At 39.9% G+C, this 23,477-nt stretch overlaps 1 protein-coding gene across 1 annotated transcript in view; it reads right to left on the bottom strand.

Moving 5' to 3' along the window:
- ccdc88b (coiled-coil and HOOK domain protein 88B) overlaps positions 1-23,477 on the bottom strand; it is a 48,989-nt gene that overhangs the window by 7,565 nt on the left and 17,947 nt on the right. Inside the window, exons 12-23 of the mRNA XM_088432300.1 lie at positions 23,237-23,420; positions 22,934-23,049; positions 21,476-22,144; positions 20,052-20,231; positions 17,454-17,794; positions 16,775-16,934; positions 14,314-14,676; positions 12,599-12,760; positions 10,642-10,919; positions 9,432-9,575; positions 7,555-7,741; positions 2,130-2,275 (exon numbers count right to left, since the gene is read on the bottom strand). Of these exons, the coding sequence (XP_088288426.1) occupies positions 2,130-2,275; positions 7,555-7,741; positions 9,432-9,575; positions 10,642-10,919; positions 12,599-12,760; positions 14,314-14,676; positions 16,775-16,934; positions 17,454-17,794; positions 20,052-20,231; positions 21,476-22,144; positions 22,934-23,049; positions 23,237-23,420 (2,930 nt within the window). The remainder of the gene's footprint in view (positions 1-2,129; positions 2,276-7,554; positions 7,742-9,431; positions 9,576-10,641; positions 10,920-12,598; positions 12,761-14,313; positions 14,677-16,774; positions 16,935-17,453; positions 17,795-20,051; positions 20,232-21,475; positions 22,145-22,933; positions 23,050-23,236; positions 23,421-23,477) is intronic.

Raw genomic sequence — 23,477 nt, 5'->3', positions numbered from 1 at the left:
AGTCGCCCGGTGCTGCTGATCAAGGTTTCAGGCACGAACATAGCAGAAGAGAAAAGGGCTGAAAAATAGCCTGCAAGTGCAGACCTGCCTTGGATGATAAACGGCTCGGGATAAAAAATAGTGAAGCAAAAAGTCGCTGACACTTTGGGCTGACTGTTAGTTGTTGATGCCGGACTGTGGGCGGAGAAGTTGGACCATGTTAAGAAAGGTCAGCAGGGTTCAGCGCTGGAAAATGGAACGTAAAGTTTAGTACCGAGGCCCGTTTATTCTTGTGCTAGCGGTGCGGCTCTTTTGTGAGGGATGTCAGCCGCTTGGAACTTAAGTGGGAGTTCACATTTATAGACTCTTATTTTTCCCAGAGGACATACAAACTCTGCTGCTATGCTACTTACATTTGTGTTTTATCTTTTTATCAAGTGCAAAAAACTAACTTTTTCAAACTGATCTCCTGAGTTGTTCTCAAAATTGGTCCTGGCTTCTGTTCTTTCCTGGTTGTACTGTGAAATACATACACAATATAACATTTTTGCTCTTAATTTTTTAGGCTTCCATCTGGATCTGATGCAAAAAAAAAAATGTTTCCCTTTAAAAACTGTTAAAAAAAAAAAGACCCGATTTGGGCTAAGAAGGGGCCATCCAAATTTTTTGAATTATTCATTTAATCCCAAAAGTTGGGTAAAATCAACGTCTCCCTATTACTCTTTTTTTTCTTCCTTTTTTTAACCAAAACAACCCAAATTGTGTTATTTGCTATAAAACACCCCTGAAAATTGAATTGGTTTGTGTGGGTTTTACATTTATCCATGTGTGTATTATTTTTGACCCAACTATTTTTACAGTGCAGTTGTAAGTGAGCATAAAACTCTTGTCTAAAAAATCATCGTTCCCCACTGAATGGAATTAGTATTAATGCCATTTTTTGTAATGTGCAACTAATTTATCAGTTTGTGTCAATATTAATCGATCGTGACTCCTACTAGTATATGAGACATATACCACCAGAGGCAGTATTATGCAGTCATGATAACACAACTACTCCAAAGCACTTAGTAAATTGCAGTAAAAGTAGTTTTCACAAAGGATAATGAATATGCATGCGTGCATCTATTATTATATTTTTTCTTCATGGGTTATTACTGTGTTGAAATAGCATGTGTTATTTACCGGTATATGTTATGATGTATAATAAAAACAATGTTTTCAATCTGCAGCACAACTAAATGAATTGGCCGTGTTATTTTGCTGCTTTTGAAGGAAAGTGTGATTTCACAAGGAAACTAATCATCACACAATTTCTTTTTAATAATGGAACTGCCAGTTTTTCATTTTTGAGGGACTAATTTGTCTTCTGTGCAATTGGAATATTGAATATAATTCTTTGGATGATTGCTATTAAATTGCTTTTCAAATAACAAATGTCGCAGGAGGATGTTTTTTTTTTTTTTTTTTTTAATGATAAATATGACCATTTGCACTTTATCCATCCATTCATCTAGGTCCAAAACACAAGTCAAAAATGTTTCATTAACACAAAAAGAAACAATAGAAAGTTTTGATTGACACTTTTGGAGACAGTTTAACCATGTGGTTATTATTGTAGTTTGAAGATGTGAACTGCAGAACTTTTGCCACGGTGTTTTTTTTTTTTTTGGTGCAAAATTCAGTCTGAATAAAAATAACCATCGCTAAAAAAAAATAAAAAAAAATGGGAAGGCTATAATGTAATTTGGGAGCAATGTGACTCATTAGCCTTAAAGGGTGAAGCAGCCCTGCATGATTGCTATTAGTTCTGGATAATCTGAAACCAGTCTGTTTAACATTTAAAAGCACCACTGCTGGGGGCTGTTGGACTGTGAAACACTTTCCTCACACACACAGATCTCCACGCATGTTGTCTGTGCCACATATGAACACACACACAAGCACCTCCAGTCACACATCTTCTCACACACTTTTGTACTATTTGCTCCTGCTTGTAGATTTAATTCCATCAATCCTATTAAGAAGCCCTGCAGCCCGAGTAACAAGACCTGATTTACTCTTCAATCCACTTGATCCTCTCCTGTCAGCTCTGTACGCATGTGTGCGTGTGTTTGTGTGTGTGTGGGGGAATGTGTGCGTGCACTAACTGGTATTCTTTCTGCTGAGTGTAGTGCTGGTCACGGCGCTCCAGGCTCTGCTCCAGTAAGGCCCGGTTCTCCCCCAGCAAACTGCGGTTCTGCTCAGCCAAATGGCGGTTCTCCTCTTCCATGTTCCCCTTTAGCTGGGTTAGTAGCTGCACGCACACACGCATACACACACACAAGGAAGACCAAAACACACTGAGTCTTATAAAAAATGTATGTCTTCAAATGGGTGCCTGTTATAAAGAACATCCTTTCTCTGTCAGACTTTTATATCGTTTTCTACACACTTTAAAGGGATTCTTTACTGCTTGTAGTCATTTCCAAAGGTAAAAAGTTGATACTTTATTTATTTAATTTGATTTGACTTTAAAAAGCATTTTGTCATTTGCTGTTGACTGAAAATGAGATCACATGTGCTCATCACTTTACACAACCAACCACAGGAAATAGGTGAGCCGATAATATTATCATTATTCGAGCCTTGAGCACGTGTGATGTCATTCTTAGTTGTTATGGGTTGCAAAATGTGTTCTTAAAGGGATTACAGTAATTGTACATGAGCAATATTTTTGTTATCAAGGTAAATATAAAGTGAATATTAACTTTTTAATTGATAGAAAAGTATTCCTTTAATAAGATTCAAACTTACTTAAACAAACTCTAAATACTGTATAGGTAAAATAAGCAAATAGAAAGCATAAAATTAGGGCATGATCGATATGGACTTTTCTGAGGCGGAGGCTGATTTTTAGCAGAAAAAAAACATCCATTACGGATTAATCGACCGGTTAATTAAAACGATGGTAATGAATAAAATAACATTTCGTCCTAAAGCAGTTAAATGGGCATCAGTTACATGTGTATTTTCACTGGCTGTTCCCTACATATAGCAGGGGTCAACTATAAATATATTGTTTAAAAAAAAAATAAAATAAAGATCCTTTTCGGTTCTCAGAATGCATTTCGTGGCTCAATGCATTTAATCAATGAAGTTATAAGGACATTAATCCTTGTCATGCATGTTTGTGTTGATTTGTTGTTTTTAGTGGAACGTGTGTCATGTTTAACACATTTGTGCGTGCTTTATGTAGCATTGTTTGTAATTTATCATTAAAATAATTAAACTGTAAGTCTTGATTGTGTGCAATGTAGTGAGATCCAGGTCAATTTCTTGCACACGTTCCTTGCATTGATCACTGCATTGTTCATTGCTTGTAAAAACGAAGATTTGCTTTGTTTTGAATGACAAGTCCACAGAATTACCTTACCAAAGTTCATGATATGTTTAAGGATACAAGGTAAGTGTATGGATTAATGTGTAACAAATAATGTCAGCATTATTATTTGCATACAGCTGCTGTAAATTGATTGGGTAAGTATACTGTAGGTAAATGATCGTCAGCAAATATCGGCCATTTGGCTGATTGTTTTTGGCCGATTTTTGAAGGGGCGTAATCGCCCAGTTTAACCGGCCGGGCTCCAGCTAAAATCATGATCGTTTTCTGTACTTGATTGACAGGGTCTGATGAGTTGAGTTTCTAAGTGTGTGCTATGATCAACAGTAGCTCTCGAACGAACTCTTTATCCTCATCTTTTTACTATTTTTTGCAAATCCCAAAGAATGGCGTACAAATTATGTTCCATGAAACAGCACGGTAACACGACTACATATCCTCAATAAAGGCCCTTTGCTTAAAAAGACATCCCATAATTTGTCCCTTCAAACGGCCTTCTTTTCCCTGACTAATAAAGTACTTAGATGTGTTTGAGAAGATGTCTATTCCACAACATACACTGCAGATGGCACCTGTAAAGCTGAGTTGGGAGTTTAATAGGAAAGTGCTGCTCTATGCATTCAGTCAATCAGTCACGCTAACTGGAATAGAGCGTGCCTCCTTGGTTTGGAGAGGAATTGGACAGAAAGCTTTTAAAGTGGATTTATTTCATGCGGGGCAAACACGGCACAGTCCAAAAAAAATGATTAAGAGTTATACAGTGACATACGGCTACCCTTGAGTGAGTGACGAATGCTAGAAAAATATTTGCTTATGTTATGGGCGAAAATGTAAAAGGTTATTGAATTAGTGTGAGTCCTTGTGACAATCAAAATCTGTTAAATTCTTAGATGAAAACATGTAAAAGTCTGTTGAAAATGAATAGTTTGAATGACTTGACCTGTTAACGTGCTGGAGAACATTTGATTTTGAAGCTGTTTGCAAACTATTGACTGGTACTGCATTCGTACGCGTTCCCCCCGATAGAAGCCCGGTACTCTATAATTGAACATTCAGAGCCTTTATATGAAGAAATATAGACCATCCATTCATACAATGTATAGGGGTTGTTTACGCAACAATAACTTGGAAATAGAAAATGCAAGCTCAGTCGTTTTCCGCAGCTATGCTTTCACCGCTTTTTAATTCACAACACGACATCAAGCCCCCTTAAAAATCCTTCTATTAATTGTAGATGACAAACAACCCCTTTCTGGCTGGGAAGGAATCTTATTGTCTTCTGGATTTCTTATTCCCATTTCTCCTCTCTTAGCAGCAAGGCAGCAGGTTGCTTGTGAGTCTTGACACGCTCCTAACATTGCATTAAAAGCAGCGCTCCATTCACATTCCGCCACCATTTATTGGCTTTTCCGTCATGCATTATGGAAACGTGGAAAAGAAGGAAAATAGAGCTGAAAGGAATAAATCAATGGATATCGAGAATGACAAGCTGCTCGCTACCTGGCACTGGGAGGCAACTTGAATTGATTAATACCGAAGCTAATTTGTCGACTTTGACAAGCCAAGCGCGCTTTATTGGTCAGTTTGAATAATTCAGAAAAAACATGCCCCATCCTGGCACAGTTTTTGGTTTTTCTCGTCTATTAGCACACCAAATGTTCTTCATTAGCGGAGCAGGTTGAGGCAGCCTATCAAAACATCTCCCGCTTGGCTCCTTTATGGGAAGTCAATTTGCACGTCTGTAATCCCTCAAGCAACTTCAGACTAGAGCGCGCGAGCAGCATTTTCGATGCTTAGCCATAGTTTGACAGCCTTGCGTGGGAGATTAAGGCCGATTTGAAGTTAGCTCGACAAATCACTTTTCCTCATGTGTCAAAGCTGACGTCAGTTTCCAATCAGGCGTGAGGAAAGTCTGCCCTGATGAGCTGCCAACGATTCCACCTTGACCGCGGCCATGTAAAACAGTCTCTAAAACCTGCCATAAATTTCTAATATGTTTGGTTTAATCGCCCAATAATGTTTCAAATAAATTAGCTTTATTATTCCAAGAGTGTAATGTTTCCGAGCGTCTCCACCGTGAAGCATTAAATCCTTCTTTGCATGCAAATGTTCAGTCGGCAACTGCAATATTAAACACCCGAGCGCGAGTGCAGGTTTGAAGGTGTGTTCTTCTTTTACTACACTTGTGGGCTCTGCGAGCTTTATGGGGAGCAAATACCGGAGCTCACACACTAAATGGTTGTTTTAGTTAAGACTGGAATTGAGCGGCGAAGTAGCAGTTAGGGAGAAGTGGATGTATTGCTCCAGGGCTCCCCCTACAGTTGTGAAGTTTAATTTACCTCAGTGGTCAATATAAATCGACGGCGGTCCCAACCACATCATTCTTGTTTACAAGCGGATGCGTTATGTATTGTTGGGCCGTTTTCTACTGAACAGCTCAAGAAAAAGATGCCTTTTAATTATTTTTCTGGCTTGTGTAATGGCCCTCCCCACAGAGGGCACAATTAGCGTTTCGTGCATGAATAATTCACTTGATAGCAAAGTTATAAGTCTGTTGGATATCTAATATGTTTATTATGGTGGCTGTGTTTTGCAGCGGAAAGCTGAGCATCATTAGTCAGTTTGTTTGTTGGGGAGGATTATGTAAAAACGGGTAACCCATTTTCATGAAACTTCCAAACTTTATAGCGGACTGGACAAATTAAACCAATTCAAATTTGCCATTTTTCTTCACGTTAACAGGTTCAACAAGCACTTATATTCATCAAACTCTTTCTCTACAAACATTCTTTGTGTACTAAAATATTTTCTGCTGCTACGTTCCATGACTTCTGACTTTTAATGAAATGTCTTCATAAAAAATACATACTGTGTTGTGAGACACTGTTGGTGGCCTGTGAACTCCTCTCTTGAAAAGCAAGTGTGGCAGACAGGAAAACAGAGAACTGCACTTTGTTCAATTAAAACAACCGCAAAGATGCACTTTAGGAAAATCCGTTTAACCTAATGCACACAAACGGCGTTGCAACACCAGTAGATCGATCATGCAATAATCCTCACCGCCATATATATTCTTGATCCTCTGCAAAGAACAACACATATTAGTGTATGCTTTATAGGGTTCATACTTGCTCTCAGTTCCTTTTTTTTTTTTTTATTCCTCGCTCTTTGTCTTAACTTATTCAACTATTTTACGACATTTGTGTGGATGGCAAAGAATTTGATTGGAAGGAGAAACTGGTTTCTACACTTTGACTTTGACTTGACTTGATAGGTGTGTGTATTTATTATTCTGTCTCCAAATGGATAAGATGTGCACACCAACAGGAGCAGCAAAAAGTTAGAAATGTGTCATTCTGTACCAGTAGTTCTCTACCTTTTTTCAATCAAATCCCCCTTTTGAATTTTTTTTCTCCAGCTAAGTCTCCCCTAACTAATGAAAATTATTTTTGGATTAAAAAAAGGAAGACCTCATTTATCAATTCATTTGATTTGGAACTACATTTGCAGTGGTATATCTTGGCCTATTATAGGCAGCAACTACAGAAGATAGCTCATGTAACATGTTTTATATCTGTCTTATTTGCTAGATAACTCATTATTGGCAATGTGCATCCATTTAAAACTTAAGATAAAGGCTGCTTCATGTTCCAATGTATTTGCTCTTAACTTGCTTTGAACGACAGGTATGCAGAGAAAAATGTACTGTTCCTGTCACAACATTCAATTAGATTTGCTGCGCCGTGTAGAAACAGTAAAATGCTTTCATGTGCACCCAGGAGTACTTATATCACCATTTGAGAACCGCTGTTCTATTCAATTGTCATTACTGTGAGTTTTTATAAAGAACATCCAGTACTATTTTGTCATTAAAACGCATTGCAATTTTTTCAAGTCTTTTGGGTTTTTTTTTTTGGAGAATGCTGCAAGGGATTATACTAATATTACATGTTTTCCGGCAGGTGGGCTCAGGTTGTGAATTTTTGGATAGCAAAATAAATGGATCGGGTCCAAACTGTGACTGAGCAGATTCAGGAGCTACTGTCAAAACTTCTGCTCTTTGTGGTGTAAGGCATCCATTTTGCACTGAGCGTCATCAATCATATTTTTAGGGTAGCTTGACTCTCTTCCCAATTATTAGTACCAACATTGTTGAGGTTGTGAGAGGATGCACTCATGTGTTGAGTTGATACCTGAAATTGGCTGGTGAGGCGGGCATTGCTGAGGTCCAGATTTTGGTTGGTTTCCCTCAAGGTGCTGAGCTCCCCCTCCAGCCGAGTCCTCTCCAGCAGGGAGGCACTCAGCTCCCCCCTCAATAAAGAGCCTTGAGCCGGCAGCTCTGCCTGGGATGTTACCAATTCTTTATGCTGGGCCTGGAGCCTGAATACACACACACACACACACAGGCATTGGATCATCTCTCTAAATTAAATCCCATTATTATAACCTTACACAACACAATGAGTCATAACACAAAGTTATAAAACTATGGAGAAAAAACATCTGATATCACTTTGAAAAGAATTTAATATCACCCACTAGTTTTAATGTATTGCCTACAAAACAGTATTTTTATTGAGGTACGCTATCATCTCTGTTTGACTCTACTATGAAATCATATTTAATGTTTACAGTCGGAAGGTTTGTAAATTCCGAAATGAACATGGATGGCCTGTTTTTAGATCCTCGGAATATGGCTTCAAAATTATGTTCCAATTATTAGACTACACCGTGTCACATCAAACACTGAGTTGTTCTAGTGCATAATTTGGACATCAGGTTGAAGTTTAATCAACATTTTGACACCGTTGGCAGGTAAATGCATGAAAGGGTGGCTTAAAATGCATTAGTCTTGTTTTTAATTGTAAACGCGTGAAATAAAATGGGGAAAAGCAATTAAACTGAATCTAAAGAATTAAACAGTTAATGCATCATGATTACTTTAGTTCAGCTCCTTTAGCTTTGTGCATTTTGTCCATAAGGGCAGTGTAGTAATGTCATGCAAACACAAATGAAGAATTACTGTAAGTAACTAAGTGATTTCAGTCATTTCAGTCATATTTTAGCTGTGTTTACATGTTGCTGCACTATCTATAAACTCATTTGGTACCAGTCATTTTTAGACCCTCCTTAAGATTAGCGCTTGATTTTTTTTAACTAATTACCTAACTAACTAACTGGTGCCTGGGTTTGAATATCTAGACTCTTAACTTTTCTTTTAAATACGTCTTTGGGATTAGATTAGTTATTGCGTTATAACTCAATGACACTGAGGCTATTTATTAGCCTGTGTTTGCAGTTTCCCATTATCTGTTAGCATCAAGCTAGCAGCAGAGATAAAGTAATGCGGTTCTGGCTCATCTTGTGCATGTAATCTGTTGTATGATTGGGAACAGGTGGATGCACGGGTTAATGATGTGCTGTCTGTCATGCAATGAAACACAAGTTGATTGTTCTGCGTGTCACTGTACATCACTGGCATAGTAATTAGCAAAGCAGTATACCGGAAGATCTGGCGCAGCGATTGGGAATTACCGCTTTAGAAAATGAATGGCTGGACAATTTAAACTCACTATCATTGATTAGGAAAATGGATGCTGATTAACAAGTCTAAGGGGCACATTTGAAACTGCAGGCCAGCTATTAGCTAAGTAGCACTCACAACCACAACATGAGGACATTGTTCTTCAGTTTGGCAGCCTGTCATTACCAAGTTGTTATTAATCAGTTCTGTCAATATGATGGTGACAACCCATAATTGGATGTCATGAAAGGATTGTCCTCCAGATTGAATTGAAACTTGCATATCGTATAAAGTGTCCAAACTATTTTTTTAAAATCTGTTGTCCATTTCATATGTTGCCTGCTTTGTGCTTCCTCTGCTTTCCTTGCTTCGCCTGTTTAGCGCCCACGCCAATGAACAGCACACAGTATATTGCATTTGCATTGAATCCACCTCCTGGTTTGTTATCCTCTGATCCATAGTAAAGCAATAATGTCAAGAGTTAAAATGTGAGAGCTCATGAGGTAGGGCAGCTCAATGTTGACTCTTTGTGTAAGTATTTGTCACCTCTCGTTGTCTTCTTTCAGCCTCTGCAACTCTCGTTCTCGCTCATGTCGATTCTGGGCTTCTGCTTCCATCTCCTCCCTCTCCATTTTCATCTCGCGCTCTCTCTCTTCCAGCTGGCTTTTAGCATCCAGCAGCTCGTTGTAGCTACGCAACACAACACAACGCAACACACACATTAAAACAGTTTATCAAGAAAAGCAATTGCATGTGAATGCTGAAAAATGTCCTGAAGCCAAAATGTGAAAGAAAATGAAGTGAACATGGGCATCACAGCATATTGTGGCAGGGGCTAAGCAAAGGTATGACATCAACTTGATTGGATGCTGGATAGAGCTGATGTGAGATGATGCCGTGATATTGCTGTGTCATTGAAAAAGATGATTCTGTGTACCTAAGAAAAGTAAAAACTCAGATCTGTTGAGCAAGAATACAGTAACAAATCTCAATAAAAGTGAGCGAGAAACATTTTTTGGCACAAAGTTCCACCGGTGCAAATGCTCGTCTCTCAGTATTCAGACAGTACTTTTTTGATGCATGATAATAACAAAATGTTTGAGAGATTGGCTCTCGTCCTGTCATGCACATTAGCCTGTTTGAATGTTTATATCTCAACAATCGCTAAATACACTTTAAAGACAATAGCAGCTGGGTGAAGGATTGTCCCTTAGCATTTACATGCATAGCATTTGTAAAGCGATTTGAGCACCATGTGGTGTAGGAAGTGCCATATATGCCAACTGGATTCCACTCCGCAGTAATGGTAATGTGAGCACTTGTCTCTAAGCGCACTCACAATGTACTCAGCAGTCATATGCACAACAACTTTAGTTTGGACACTTATCAATCAACTGTTACCATAATAGCAGTGTTGTGAATGACTGCTTCTCAGCATTCACATTTTTCATGCTTGTCTCTCAGCATTTACTAAATACGTGGCTAATACAATCAGACTCATGTGAATGACAGTCTCTCAGCATTTACATCATTTATTTGCTGCATAAAAGCAGAAGTTTGAATGTATGTTTCCCATACAAAAATTGCAGTAATGGTTAATGTTCAGTCTTTTTTTTTCCTTACTCGCAATGGGATTTGCCGTGAAGCTGTTAGCATTCATATCCTACAGTTGTGTGTCTCCATGCATGATCTTTGTGTTTTCATACACAATAATAGCAGCACTGTGAGTGCACATCTATAGTCCGCTTGCATGTACCTGGCCTCCAGTTCCCTGTGTTGGGCCTCCAGACTGCGACTGCTGCTCCGTAGGCGAGAATGTTTATCTAGAAGTTCTTCCAGCTCCGTCTCCTGACGCTGGTGGAGCGCTATGAGTCGCTCGTGGTCCCGTCTCAGGGTCTCTGTCCTGGCGGCCGACTCCTCCCGCTCCCGTGCCCACACCTTAGACTCCGCCTCCAGCGCCGCGCACCTGGCCTCGCTCTCACTGTGCCGCGCCAGAACTTCTGCATGGTGGGAGTTTATATTTGCTTGTTCCACCTATATGGGGGAATATAATTTAGATGTTTTTGTCACATTATTACATAACAGAAAAGTCTTAATTGTACTATGTGGTGCAGTTGTACAGTATTGATGGTTTCAATAATTGCAACATGGGAGTTGTGCTATGAATCGGTGGCGAATGGCCCTCCACTGTGTAGTAGAATGTCAATAGAGAATACACTGAGAATGACTGACTGTAAAAAGGTATCAATGACCCTGGATTTCAAGAGTGCTACAAAAGTAATTATAAGTGCTCAGTGAGAAGTTTGAAAACTACTCAGCTGAAGAGCCACCGAGCATTTGTTTTTTCCTGCACTAAGACTGAAGTACTACTTGCTACAAGTCAATTACAAAAGGGCCAATTTGAGTCAGCAAACTGCAAAGTGGACTGGTGGTTAGCACTTCTGTCCCCAAAACATGCTTGTCAGGTTTCTGGAAGATTATAGATTCTCATAGGTGTGGGAATTATTTAAGAAGTACTGTACCGTAAAGAAGTAAAGGTATGATTTTCAGCAGTTGTGTGCACAGGCATTTGATAAAAGGTTCGTGACTGTACGTGTCTCCTTACAACCAGTGTGTTTGTAGCATGTTCAATAAATGTGCGACCGTTAAAGTTGCCCTCTGGAGGACTAATAAAGGGTTCTTCTGTTTTATTAAAGCACATCGTGACAGCTGGCCCAGCCGTGTCCTGAATCATGCCTTAGTTATATGCTGCCATTGGCGTAGACTGCCTGGGGGATTTCCCACATCGTCCTCTCAATCTCTACCTGTTCACATCCATAATGGTGTTTGTGTGTGCCACTAACTTGTTTTTCTTTCTCCCTTTTCAAAGCTGCTCATGCCCTTAAGGAGACAATCAACAATGCTGCATCCCCTCTCATTTTTTTGTTTTTTAAATAAATAGTATTAGTCGTAATACCCATAGTCCTAGTAATTGAAGCATTAAGATGTGGCTTAATATTGTGAACGTATAGTCTTGGAATTCTAGCCATAAACAGTTAGTCCATCCATTCATCTATTTTACTCAGGGCTTGTGAAGAATCATGAGCAAGACTGAGATCCACAAGAGTTGAGGGGAGATTCAAACTCAGGAATGTTATGTTATGTTATGGGGGCTTGCAATGATCTAAAATGAACTTTTTGGGTGGAAAACCTCTCATTTTTCAATGAACACTTAGACTAACTATGAGTCTATATTTTAATGTTGGTCATTATTTTGGTAATATTTGAGACAAATATTGTTTTAGGTGGTACTTGGTGTAAAAACATTTTAGAACTGTGCTGTTACATACAGAAATGCATAATCGATCTTTATATTATAAGAAAATACTAGAAAACACAAAAATACTTGCTTTCGAAAAGAAAGTCTGTCCTTTTTTTGTTACAATGTATGATGGTTTCACTTTGCATTCATTCTTTTTTTGTATATTGCCTAAACATCCTAAAACATCTAGCAAATCTCAATATTTTGGCTTCAGGGGAGTTTGATACATATACTCAAACGTAAAAACAACTGTTTCTCCACAGTACATTTATTTCTTCCTTTTTGCAGCTCTATTAAATCAAGCAAAGTATAACCTTAGTAAAGTGCCGACTGATATGAGCCCGAAATAAAGACGCCTCCCTTGTGCCTTACTCCTGTTCTCCCGTCTCCCTTTCTTAGTGTGTTCTGTCACCTGTAGCTGAGTATTGAGCGTCTGCAGTCGGGTACACGAGTCCTGCAGGCTGAGCGAGTGACGGCGTAGCGCCTCCAGCTGCTCCCTCAGGTGCTCGCACGTCTCCTGGGACTGAGACAGACGCGACAACAAAGCCTCCTGTCCTGCAAGCGCCACGGCTCTCTGAGGCAGATGTGATCAGAACGAGGAAACAAAGACAGAACAGGCGGTAAATGTTTCATCCTCCGACATCATGTAGGCATTGTCTTGTCTCCATGCTACCTTCTTGTCACACACCTATAAAAATATATTGTTTGAGCTTGCGCTACATGGGCAGATGACCCTTCAGAGTGCTTCTAAACCATAATCAAGGTTATTCTACATTCCGAATGCATCGCATAATATGATTCCCGCTTTCTGCACCTGCATAATAATCCAATTATTGTGTGAGTGGCACTAGTAGAATTAGTTTAGTTAATTGGATAAAACATTTAGCAAAACCGTGGGAGGAAAAGAACAAAAATTAAGTAAACCATTTTGACACGAATGAAAATATTTTAAAACGGTCGACTGAATTTGCAAATATCCTTGGGTGTACTTGTAGTCTAAATGCTAAAATACAACATTTTAGCATGCCCTCGGTAAAATCACGACAAAAAAAATTTGATGCTTAATTTATGCTGTGCTATGTTTCATACACAAAGCCAAAGGCTTTAGGTTGTGTATAAAGTAGTGACATCCAGGTCAATTCTTAGCACAACTTCCTTGTATTACTCACCAATTGCTTGTAAAACCTAAGACTTGTTTTGAATGTCAGGTATGCAAAATGAAATCAACAAATTTCATGGATACAAGGTTATGCTATAGATTTATGTGTAGTAAATACACTGTACAACTTAGATTAGGTTAGACTGTATAAAGTTGAAATGTTAAAATAATGAAAAATATCAGCGATTTTGCTGATATTGACTGATGTTTGAAGAGCCATAAATCAGCTGATTTAATTGGCTGGCCGATTAATCAGTTGGGCCCTGACGCCCATGCTCAAGTGAATACCCCGTGGCATTCAGGGAGAACATGGTATATTTTTCACTTTTAGCCAATAAGTACATTTGAACATATTTGCAAATGTGTTTGAATATATTTGTATTTAAATATATTCAAACACAATTACAAGTATGGCCTCAAATGTTTACTTCACATTGACAGCTCCACACACAATTTCGGACTCTGCTTTTCCAAAAAAAAAAATGTGCATGGTCTGCTAGTCTTCAAGACTGATGGTGATACTTGAGGGATTACAACTTTTTTCCACAACTTGTAGCATCAATCATTCCTGTGCCCGAGCATGTTTGGTACAACCGCCTGACTGCCTTCCAATTCTGCAAATAAAATGAACAAGATTCCTGACCTTGGAGGCTGTGCAAACAATGTTAGTGATATTTTTGTAAGAGTAAGTGTCGACGGAAAAAGAGGGGGGAAAAAAAGGAAGAGGGAAGCAACTGAGATAAGGAAGATGAAGAGTCGCTGAGGTGACATTATAGGAAGTGATGAAGAGAGATAAAGCTTGTGAAAATAAAGTGCTGCACTCGACAAGTGGACGCCATTGTGAACGCAGTCGACAAGAAGCCCTCCGGCAAAAGAGTTTCCACATAATATGGATCATTATCCTTCCCATAAACAACGCAGACGTCCTGCAGATAAGATCCAAAGCCCGAAACAACCCAAATACAAACCTCTTTTTCCAGCTCCAACAACCTGAAAGTGAGCTGCCTCTCTGACTCTCCCGTGGCATCATGGGGGGACACAGAAAGGTCGTGACCTTTGTCTGAATCTGGCGTCGATGCCTCCCGCCAGTCAGTCTGACAAACGTGTGTTTGTCTCGAGGAAGGAGGCGCACAATCCTCATCCATCTTGCCCAACTGTAGCTGAGGCTTACATCCGCTCAGAGCTAGAGCAGGCGGCTCTGTTCTCTCCCGTGATTGGCTGAGAGAGTCCGTTGCGACTTTGAGTTGGGTTTCGGCTTTTTGGAGCTTCTGACTGAGGTGTTGGACTTCCGATGTAAGACTGTGAGAATGACTCTGCGTGTTAGACAGATCCTGACAACAAAAGGAAAGAACACATAAAATATGTGAAATGAATTAACCAAAGTTTTTGCATCAACAGACCAATCAGACTACTGTCAAACAAGGTAACACTTTCTCAAACAATGACAAAGATTTTTTCCTCTTTGATAGCTTTCCATGAACTCATTTGCTGCCATTGATTACAATAGACAGCCGAGTTCATTTTCACTGCCAGTCACAGCTATCCATCCATCCAATATCTAAGTCGCTTATCCACAAGAGGGTCTCTTGCCAGCCAATTGCAGCACTGGCAGCTATATAAAGTCAAAAATACATTTAACTAGGTTGGAAAGGGAATGTGTTAAACTCGTATCTATTACAAGCCCTCCTTTTTCTGATATTCAAATTGATCATTTATTGCAAATCCTCTTTAGACTTCATTTTTGCCAGTGTGAATACAGTTGTTGCATTATCTAAGGAATTCAAATACAAGAAATATATGGGTAATGAAAACTTGAGTGACGCTTTCTCACAGTGATAGGTTTCTACACCCTTGTGATAGTTTCTACACTCTTAAATGTGAAGAAAAACCCGAATTGGATGAAAAACTGAGTGTTGGGCCCAAAAGTGAGGGAGCCAATGCTGGGTTATGACGATAGAAAGCATATTGTTAAGAGACATCAAACACCATTGATCATAATTATAAGTGGTGCTGTCAAAAGACATAAAAAATAATAATAAAGAAATGAAATATTAATCAATCACGACCTGAGCGAATTAATCTCTATTTAATTTTACCTCAACGTTTCAGAGAAAAATTCTCAACCAGATTTTTTAAATTGAACTTAAATACATGGTATTATTGAAGCAGATCAAAATACCTGCCATTAGCATTTGACGGATGCAGTTGTAACATTCGTTTTTGCTGAATTGGAGACTAGTCTGACTGGAACTTTAGTTTCAACCATTAGTAAGAATGGTACTGCTTCCTTTTGTCAACAGCGCATTAGGAATTAAGATTAAGATAAAAAATCAAATAAAAACAGCCATCTTGCCTGTCGCAAACTTACTCAAACGCTGGGTGTTCTGGAGTTTTGTTTGGCAAAAAGCTTCGCTGTGGCTAGCTATAGTAGTGTTTATGCTGCTATCCTTTGCTGTGATTGTAATTGCAGCTTGGTACTTTGCATTTATGTGGTAGGCTAAACTTGAGCTGCTTGTGTTATATACAATCTCCTTTGGACAAAGAAAGTATTTCTCTTTACCTTGGTCAAAGGTGTTTTTGGGGCATTTTTTAAAGTTAAATTAACCATTCAGGGCAGCACAGCTGCCTCAAATTTCAGGGACCCGAGTTCAAATCTAGCTCGCTCCAGCCTTCCTGTATGAAATGTGCATGTTCTCTCATGTGTGCGTGGGTTCTCTCTGGGAACTCTGGCTTCCTCTCACACTCCAAAAACATGCATAGCAGGTGAATTGGACATACTAAATTGTCCTTAGGTGTGATTGGGTGCATGAATGGTTGTTCATCTCTGTTTGCCCTGCAAATGGCTGGCAACCACTTCAGGATGTCCCCCACCTACTGCCCGAGGTCAGCTGCGATAGGTACCATCAAGCCTGCGACCCTTTTGAGGATAAGCAGCCCTAGAAAATGGATGGATGGGTAAACTATTCATTGGGCCAACAACTCTCACATGCTCTTCCATTTTCACATCTTTTTTCTGCTCCTGAACATGCCCTGCTGCCTACAACAGAGGCCTATCAAGTTATGCCAAATCAAATGAAGGCCAACCATATCTCCAGGGTGTGATTGACCTATGCCCCCCACACCCCAACCACACAAGAATCCCAATGCATACAGATCTAATCATCATACAAATCTCATAAAATTAAAAATTAGATTAAGATGATCTACCTGTATAAAAACATAACACTTTAACTATAATTAATTGAACTCAATCTGTTACTTGGACACCCCTAATCATAAAATTTATCATACAGATCTTGTTAACACAGCTTTGGCCTTAGCTGGTATCTTTACCCTATAATAATGAACATGCCCCTTCTCGCATAGCACACACACACATAATGAACATGCCCCTTCTCGCATAGCACACACACACACGTGCACACACACCTGCAGCAGTGACCGAATCTTGGCCTGTGCGTCTGTGTACTGCTCCTCCAGCAGCTGCTTATTCTCCTCCAGGCTGCTTAATCGAGTGCCGAGCTCTCGCTCCAGCTCTTGTAGCCGAGTACAGAGCTCCTTGGACTCAGACAGCTGCTGACACACGCACCTTTGTGAACACAGACACACATAAACACAAACAGGTCACAGCTGGTTGAATGCGGGGCTTGCGAGTTGACAAGGATGTGCCATCTTACGTTCTTTACACACAGTTGGTTGTCATTTTTGAAATTAGATATTTACAAACATCTGCTTTTACTTTGGGGAGTAATTATCACTATTTAGCTTGAATAATAAAAAAAGTTATTTTTTTTTATTTTCTGCTTTTCAAATCGATAAAATGTCTTGGTTTAGAATAAGAGGATGGGAATTAAACATATGATTAATCGATTGATTTAATAATCAACAATCAATTGATTATTAAAATAACTTTTTGGTGCGTCCCAACATATGTCATTTTCACAAAATATTCACCATCTAATTTGTTGAAAATAGACTGTTATATTTGACAGTGCTCGCGGATCAATATTCTTGTCTTTTGTTTTTTTCGTGTTCTCTGAAAATTGGTGGTTTTGGAGATATGAGGATTCAGCCTGACGCCAACAATATTTGGTTTGTTTGTGTGTACCTGTGATCAGCATCCAAGGCTCGCACTCTCTGGTTGCTGTGTTCCAGCGCCACGTTAGTGCTCTCCAGCTGCTGTCTGAGTCTAGCCACCTCCCTTTCCCGCTGCCTCGCTTCCTTCCGCAGGCCGTCTAGCTCCAACTGGCACGCCTCTTTCTCCTGCTCCAAGCGTGACACATCCAACAGCGCCTGGTCCCGAGCCCGAGCGGCGGTTTGAGCCTCCAGGCTGGCATCATGCACTTCTGCCTCCAGCTCTTCCTCCCGGTGGTGAGAGGTCTCCAAAGCACGACCCTGACGTTCCAGCTCAGCCTTGAGCGTCTGAGTGGTCAATGTTAACTGTTCGCTCTGAGTAAAGAGAAGATGGTGATATTGATAATATACAGTATACGATGATACCTTGAAATTAATCTTAAATCATTTGTATTATTTAAAATAAACGGAAATGCCATTTAACAGTTACACACTCTAAAAAACTTTGTCGTTCAACGGACAGCATCACCTAGAGACAACATCATAAACTGTTACAATAATAAACATAGTGCGACCCAACTACTGTAACTGAGTTCTGTTACACCCCTCCAGACCACCACAGAAAGCACAGAATAAGCCGTTGTCCAAGCGCAAGACTATTGCCGTAATCATTGAGAATATATATATATATATATATATATATATATATATATATATATATATATATATATATATATATATATATATATATATATATATATATATATATATATAGCAACGTAAACATCTTCGGGGGGATGTCATGCAATCTACCAGTGCTACTTTCGCTGTCGACCAGGATCGATGCAATGAGCGTACACAAACACGATAAATACGTTTGTGAACTGTGTTACGCCTTGCTAGTGACAGTATGAAAAGGGACTTCAGTGTAGTGAGTGATTGTAGTGAAGCCTGGCTTTTATTGGACACTTGCTGAGACTGGATTACTGATTATCTACTTATATTGTCACTTGACAAAGATTAAAGTAGTTAAATGACAAATAAAATCAACACAAGATAAAAACACATAGCTCGTCATCATATAACAGCTGTAGTGACCAACATAAGCATTACATGAATATGAGAGCAAACAAAGGATTAATGACACCTTGTTGGTAATTCTGAAAATACGAGGCAGGCCTCAGGAGACAAAAGCAAGCTGCACGGCTGAGGGAATGAGCAGCATTGAAAATTCTTTGCTCTCAGCCAGTCAATAAAAATTCTTTATAGACTCCGACACTAAACAAACTTTGACTCTGGGTCAGAAATCCCGCGTTAGGCTTCTTTTAATAATGTCCTTCAGGAGTACTGTGAAAATATCTTTGACTATAGCATATCACCGCAAATGACCAAATGTGTTGTTGTGTTTCCAGGTAGAAGACTTGAATCAACACAAGGAGCTACAGAGGATGTTGGTGAGTTGTAAATTCCCATCCGCGCTCAACTCCCTGCAGCTGGAGTGAACGGAACGCATTTCATGTTTCATTTAACATACACGCTTGAGTCGCCATTAATTCTTAGTTTGCTACTCACCCAGCTTGTCAGAGTAAAAACAATACCTCAAGACAAATATATACTGTAAGAACTGCAGACATAAAAACATGTTGATTTTTCAGTTCATGTTCTATCAAGAGACTACTGTATATAGTATCTGTATCAAATATTAAGCCTCAACAAAATGGATGCTCAGCTTTGGTGAATACTTGCACATAGTGTTGTGGCGCGGAAAAAAAACAAGCAGTTACTGACAGTAAGTTGAGACAAAACGTCCAAATATCGCAATACATGCTCCTATGAGTTGGTTTTTGAGATACAGTATGTCAAATTAGAAGTATTTTGCAAAAGTGTAATGAAATCACTCGACAGTGACAAAGACATGGATTAATCTGCTTAATTCATATTCTGTGTGAAATGAACGACAATGTTAATCACAATATGTTTGGACTAGTGTATGATATGAAAATGATGTCTTTGTTAATGAGTTGGTCGCGAGTATACATATGCTGTGTATAGATAATACGCATGGATGGATCTCAAAGTCTGATGATCGAATGTTTTCTTGGACGATAAAATGTTACAGTTACAGCTAACTTTTTTGAAACACACACACACAATACAGTCATGATTTAATGACACCTTCTCCCAGAACAATTTAGTTGAAGCATTGACTTAAAAGCTTCCACTCTATATTTCACACTCCTCTACCATACAAATACTTGTGTTAAAGTGTGCTCTTTTTGTATGGTGACAAGAAAGTCCATGCTCGCAAAAGGTCACTGCACTGCTTATTACGAGCACTTTACCTTGTTGCACCAAATACTCCTATTTCTTATGAAGGATGGGGGAAAAAGAGGACAAATTCTCACATGATGATACAGAACAACCGTTTGTGTGCTGTTTGCTGAAGAACTGTAAGTCATCAGATAGACTGCAAGCTAAGGAAAAGAACAGTGCTTTGTCAGCGTGAAGGAAATAACATAAAAAGGATCCATGAATACCTTCTGTTTGGGAAGTTGCACTTTGGCTTTTTACTCTAATATACAGTTGGGATGTGTGTGTGTTTGCGTGTATGTGTGTGTGCGTACTCTCTAACCTTGCGCTGAGCAGCGCGGAGGGCATCCACGGTGCCGCGTAATGTGTCCCTGTCTCTCTCCAGTGCTGCCCGCTCCCCCTCCAGGCTGGCAATGACTGTGGTTTGCATGCTGTGAAGCTCCGCTTGACTCCGCAGACGGTACAGCTCCTCCTCCATGGCCGCAGCCTCAGACTGGAGAACCTGACATGCCCGTGAGACATCAGAGAGAGACATGGTAGAACATTGTGCCATCACCAGAAGACACATGCACAGCATAGTGAAAAAAAAATGTCTTAGGCCACCATTTTGATGTACTGTAGTAAACCAGTCAATAGTAGGATGTATCATTAGCAGGATAATGTCAAAACATACAAAACAAAAATAGCAGATTGGCCAATTTAACAGCTTTTCTGAACAGTTCTCATGCATCTTATTTTCATTTTCATTCAAGTGTGTTTGCACAAGAATATACTTGCCTCAAAATATAGTCTTAAAGTTGTCTTACGGTCTTTAATAGGGACATTTACAATGAAAAGTTTTTTTCAAAGAGGGAAATTACTGTAAAAGGGCTAGGAAACCATTAAAAAAACAACAGCATTTGGATCTCACGCTACTTAGGAAAACCCTAACCACAAACATGTATGAGTATTATTGCAACAGCTAATCTCATATTTCCTAAGAGTTTGGGGCAATCAAGAGCAAGAAAGAGACAATATTTGCTCAAATAAACAAAACATATTGTATACAGCCTAGTACTGCACACTGACACTTCAATAGGTACCTTGGTTAAAAGTTATTTGGATTACATCGGGGGAAATAGTGCAGTGTATGGGGCAAAAGAAAATAAATTGCATTTTGGTGCAAATTCAATCAAGTCTAAAATGATGAGTTTATGAAAAGATTTCACCTTAAAAGTCACTATAATGTAAACGAGACAGTCGATCTAAGAGATCAGTGGGATTTCTAAATAAATTCAACTTCTCCCCATCAGCCTTTGGGAAATTGGAAGTCGCCAGCAAGCTGACAAACAAAACAAAAATACAGATTAATAAAGTATGTTTCTCATTTTTGATACGTTATTTTTGAAAGGGGAAAATGTTTTGAAAATACAGTGTAAAAGGCAGTGCAATTCTGCACTAATGTAACAACAATAATGCTAATATGTGTAAAAGATGTCATCAAAACCGATCAGTATCCTTGCTTACATGTGTATTATGATAAATGCTTGTTGTCACAGCTGCATTTGTCATGATTTTTTCTTCTTAAACGACTTCTGGCTACTTTTTAAAGAACTCATTGCGTGTCCAATGCATGCACGCTTTTGTCTGGCTTCCAATTTATCATCTCTACTACCAGCTGCACAGTCCCCTGATTACTATTATTACCCCCATCAATCTCAAACCCAATCCCATGTCCGCTCCCTCCCCTCATTCCATCATCCATACCTCGATCTGCCTTCGGGCCTCCCCGAGATTCTCCGCCGTTTTCCGCAGGTGCTGCAGCTCGGCCTCCAACAGCGTCAGCTTCTGCTCAGCCTCCCACGTCTTCCTGCTCTGCTCCCCCAGCTTGGAGCGCAGATCCTGGGCCAGCACTGCCTGCCTGTCAGCCTCTTCCTGGGCCTCCTGGAGACACTTTGTCAAAGCTGCGTCAGCACCAGGAAGGCTGCTCCCGACCTCTTCTATAGTTGTGGGTTCTTGTTGAGTTCCTTTATTTTGGTTGTGTAATGTGGCCGATTCAGGTTTCAACTCATTTCCCGCTTGGATTTCAATGTGGTCACCCTCTGCTTCTCCTCTTGGTTTGGGCTGGATCGCCACATCACGTGGTTCTACTTTTTCTCCTTTAACATGGAGAACTTCTTCCCCGACCCCTGCTTCCCTTTGCGTCACGATAAGTTCCCGTCTGCGTTCCCTCTCTTCCATCAACCTCGCCATCCCTTCCCCCTCTCCTCTGCGGGATTCAGATCCCTGGACACCCCTCTCGTCGTTCTCCCCGTCTTTTCTGTCTGACGGCTTCACCCCTGCGTCTTCCCGCTTGTCTTTTGTGTGTTGGAGGTTGGTCATTAGCTCTTCTAGTTGCAGCTTCAAAGTGGCATTTTCATTCTTCAGGTTGTGAAACTGAAAAGTAAAATGGGAGCACAGCAGAAGACTACTGTCAGAGGTTGTGGCAATTGTTTTTTAATTGTCTGCGTTTGTATGTCTTTTACACCTTCTATGATCTAATCTTGAAAGACCTCAAAACACTTCCTCACATGAAAAAACAGTATCGAAAAAAGCTAATGTCATAAGTCGTTACTGAATGATTTTAATCATTTTTGGCAGGTCATAAAAATAGTGTTCAAAGAAGCTCTCTGCACTTGTGTAACCATAGAAACTACAGGATGAAAAAGTGAAATAGGATTAAAGTGCATGGATGCAATTTGTACAGACTTTTATTTATTTGGTAAATAAGAGTTGTCAGGTAAATGGATACAGTTGGCCACCATTCAAAGAATTAATTATTTTCTGAATTTGGTCATGTGCCACTTGCAAACTGACCTGTGATTACACAATCATGATGTAATTTTCAAGTGCCAAAATGGCTGCGCCCTCAGATGGAAAAAAACAGGTGTCTTTTGCTACTTAATTCATTCAAAAAAACACACACACAATGTTAATCCAAATGTTTTTTGACTAGCGGGGCTGCACAGAACATATTATGGGAAAGAAAATGTTTGACCCTGAATGACCTTTTAATCTCCAGGCGCACATTGGCAAACAACGATTCCCACTCACATTGACATCTATAAACAATTTCAAGTTTTCAGTTAAACGAACGCAACCCGAAAAAGTCCATTTGACCTCCAACCTCAGCGAGTAGGAGTCTTTCCCGCACCACAACCAATCCCGCCCTTTTTGACCTCTGACCTCCTGCTGGGCCTGTAGCTCCTCTAGACATCTTTTCAGCCTCGCGTTCTCCTGCTCTGCTCCCAGCAGCCTCAGCGTCGACGCTTCCCCCACTTCCACACTCAAAGGCTTCTGGTCTGAATGTATCAAGAGTATGAGATGAAAGATTTTTTTTCTTAAATGCTGACATGGGAGAAAATTATACATGATATGGCACTGTTTTCTATGATTGATAACAGGCGTGATCCTTTCACAATATTTTTCCTGTTATCAGTTAATTAAAATGTCTTAAACAACAAGGTGCAGAGAAACGGGCATTCTGACCAATCAGCTCGACGAGGTCGTCGTCAGACTCTTCCTCCGATTGGAGAAAGCGGAAGAGGGGCGTGGCAGCCACCGTAGCAGGAACGCCGGCACTAGTGCCGCCACTACATTGCCGCAAGTCCGCCTCCAGGCTCATGTTCAGCTCCAGTAGCTCGTCAACACGCTGCCTCTCCGTGTCACGCTCCTGCATAAGGGAAGACATTTTGAGAGAAACCTGTTCACTACAAAAAGGGGAGTTTGA

This window comes from Hippichthys cyanospilos, chromosome 13 (assembly GCF_059441005.1).
Source record: "Hippichthys cyanospilos isolate Australia breed blue-spotted pipefish chromosome 13, RoL_Hcya_1.0, whole genome shotgun sequence".
NCBI lineage: Eukaryota > Metazoa > Chordata > Actinopteri > Syngnathiformes > Syngnathidae > Hippichthys > Hippichthys cyanospilos.
Note: the sequence above shows the minus strand (reverse complement) of the source record. Positions and strands in the feature narration are given on the sequence as shown.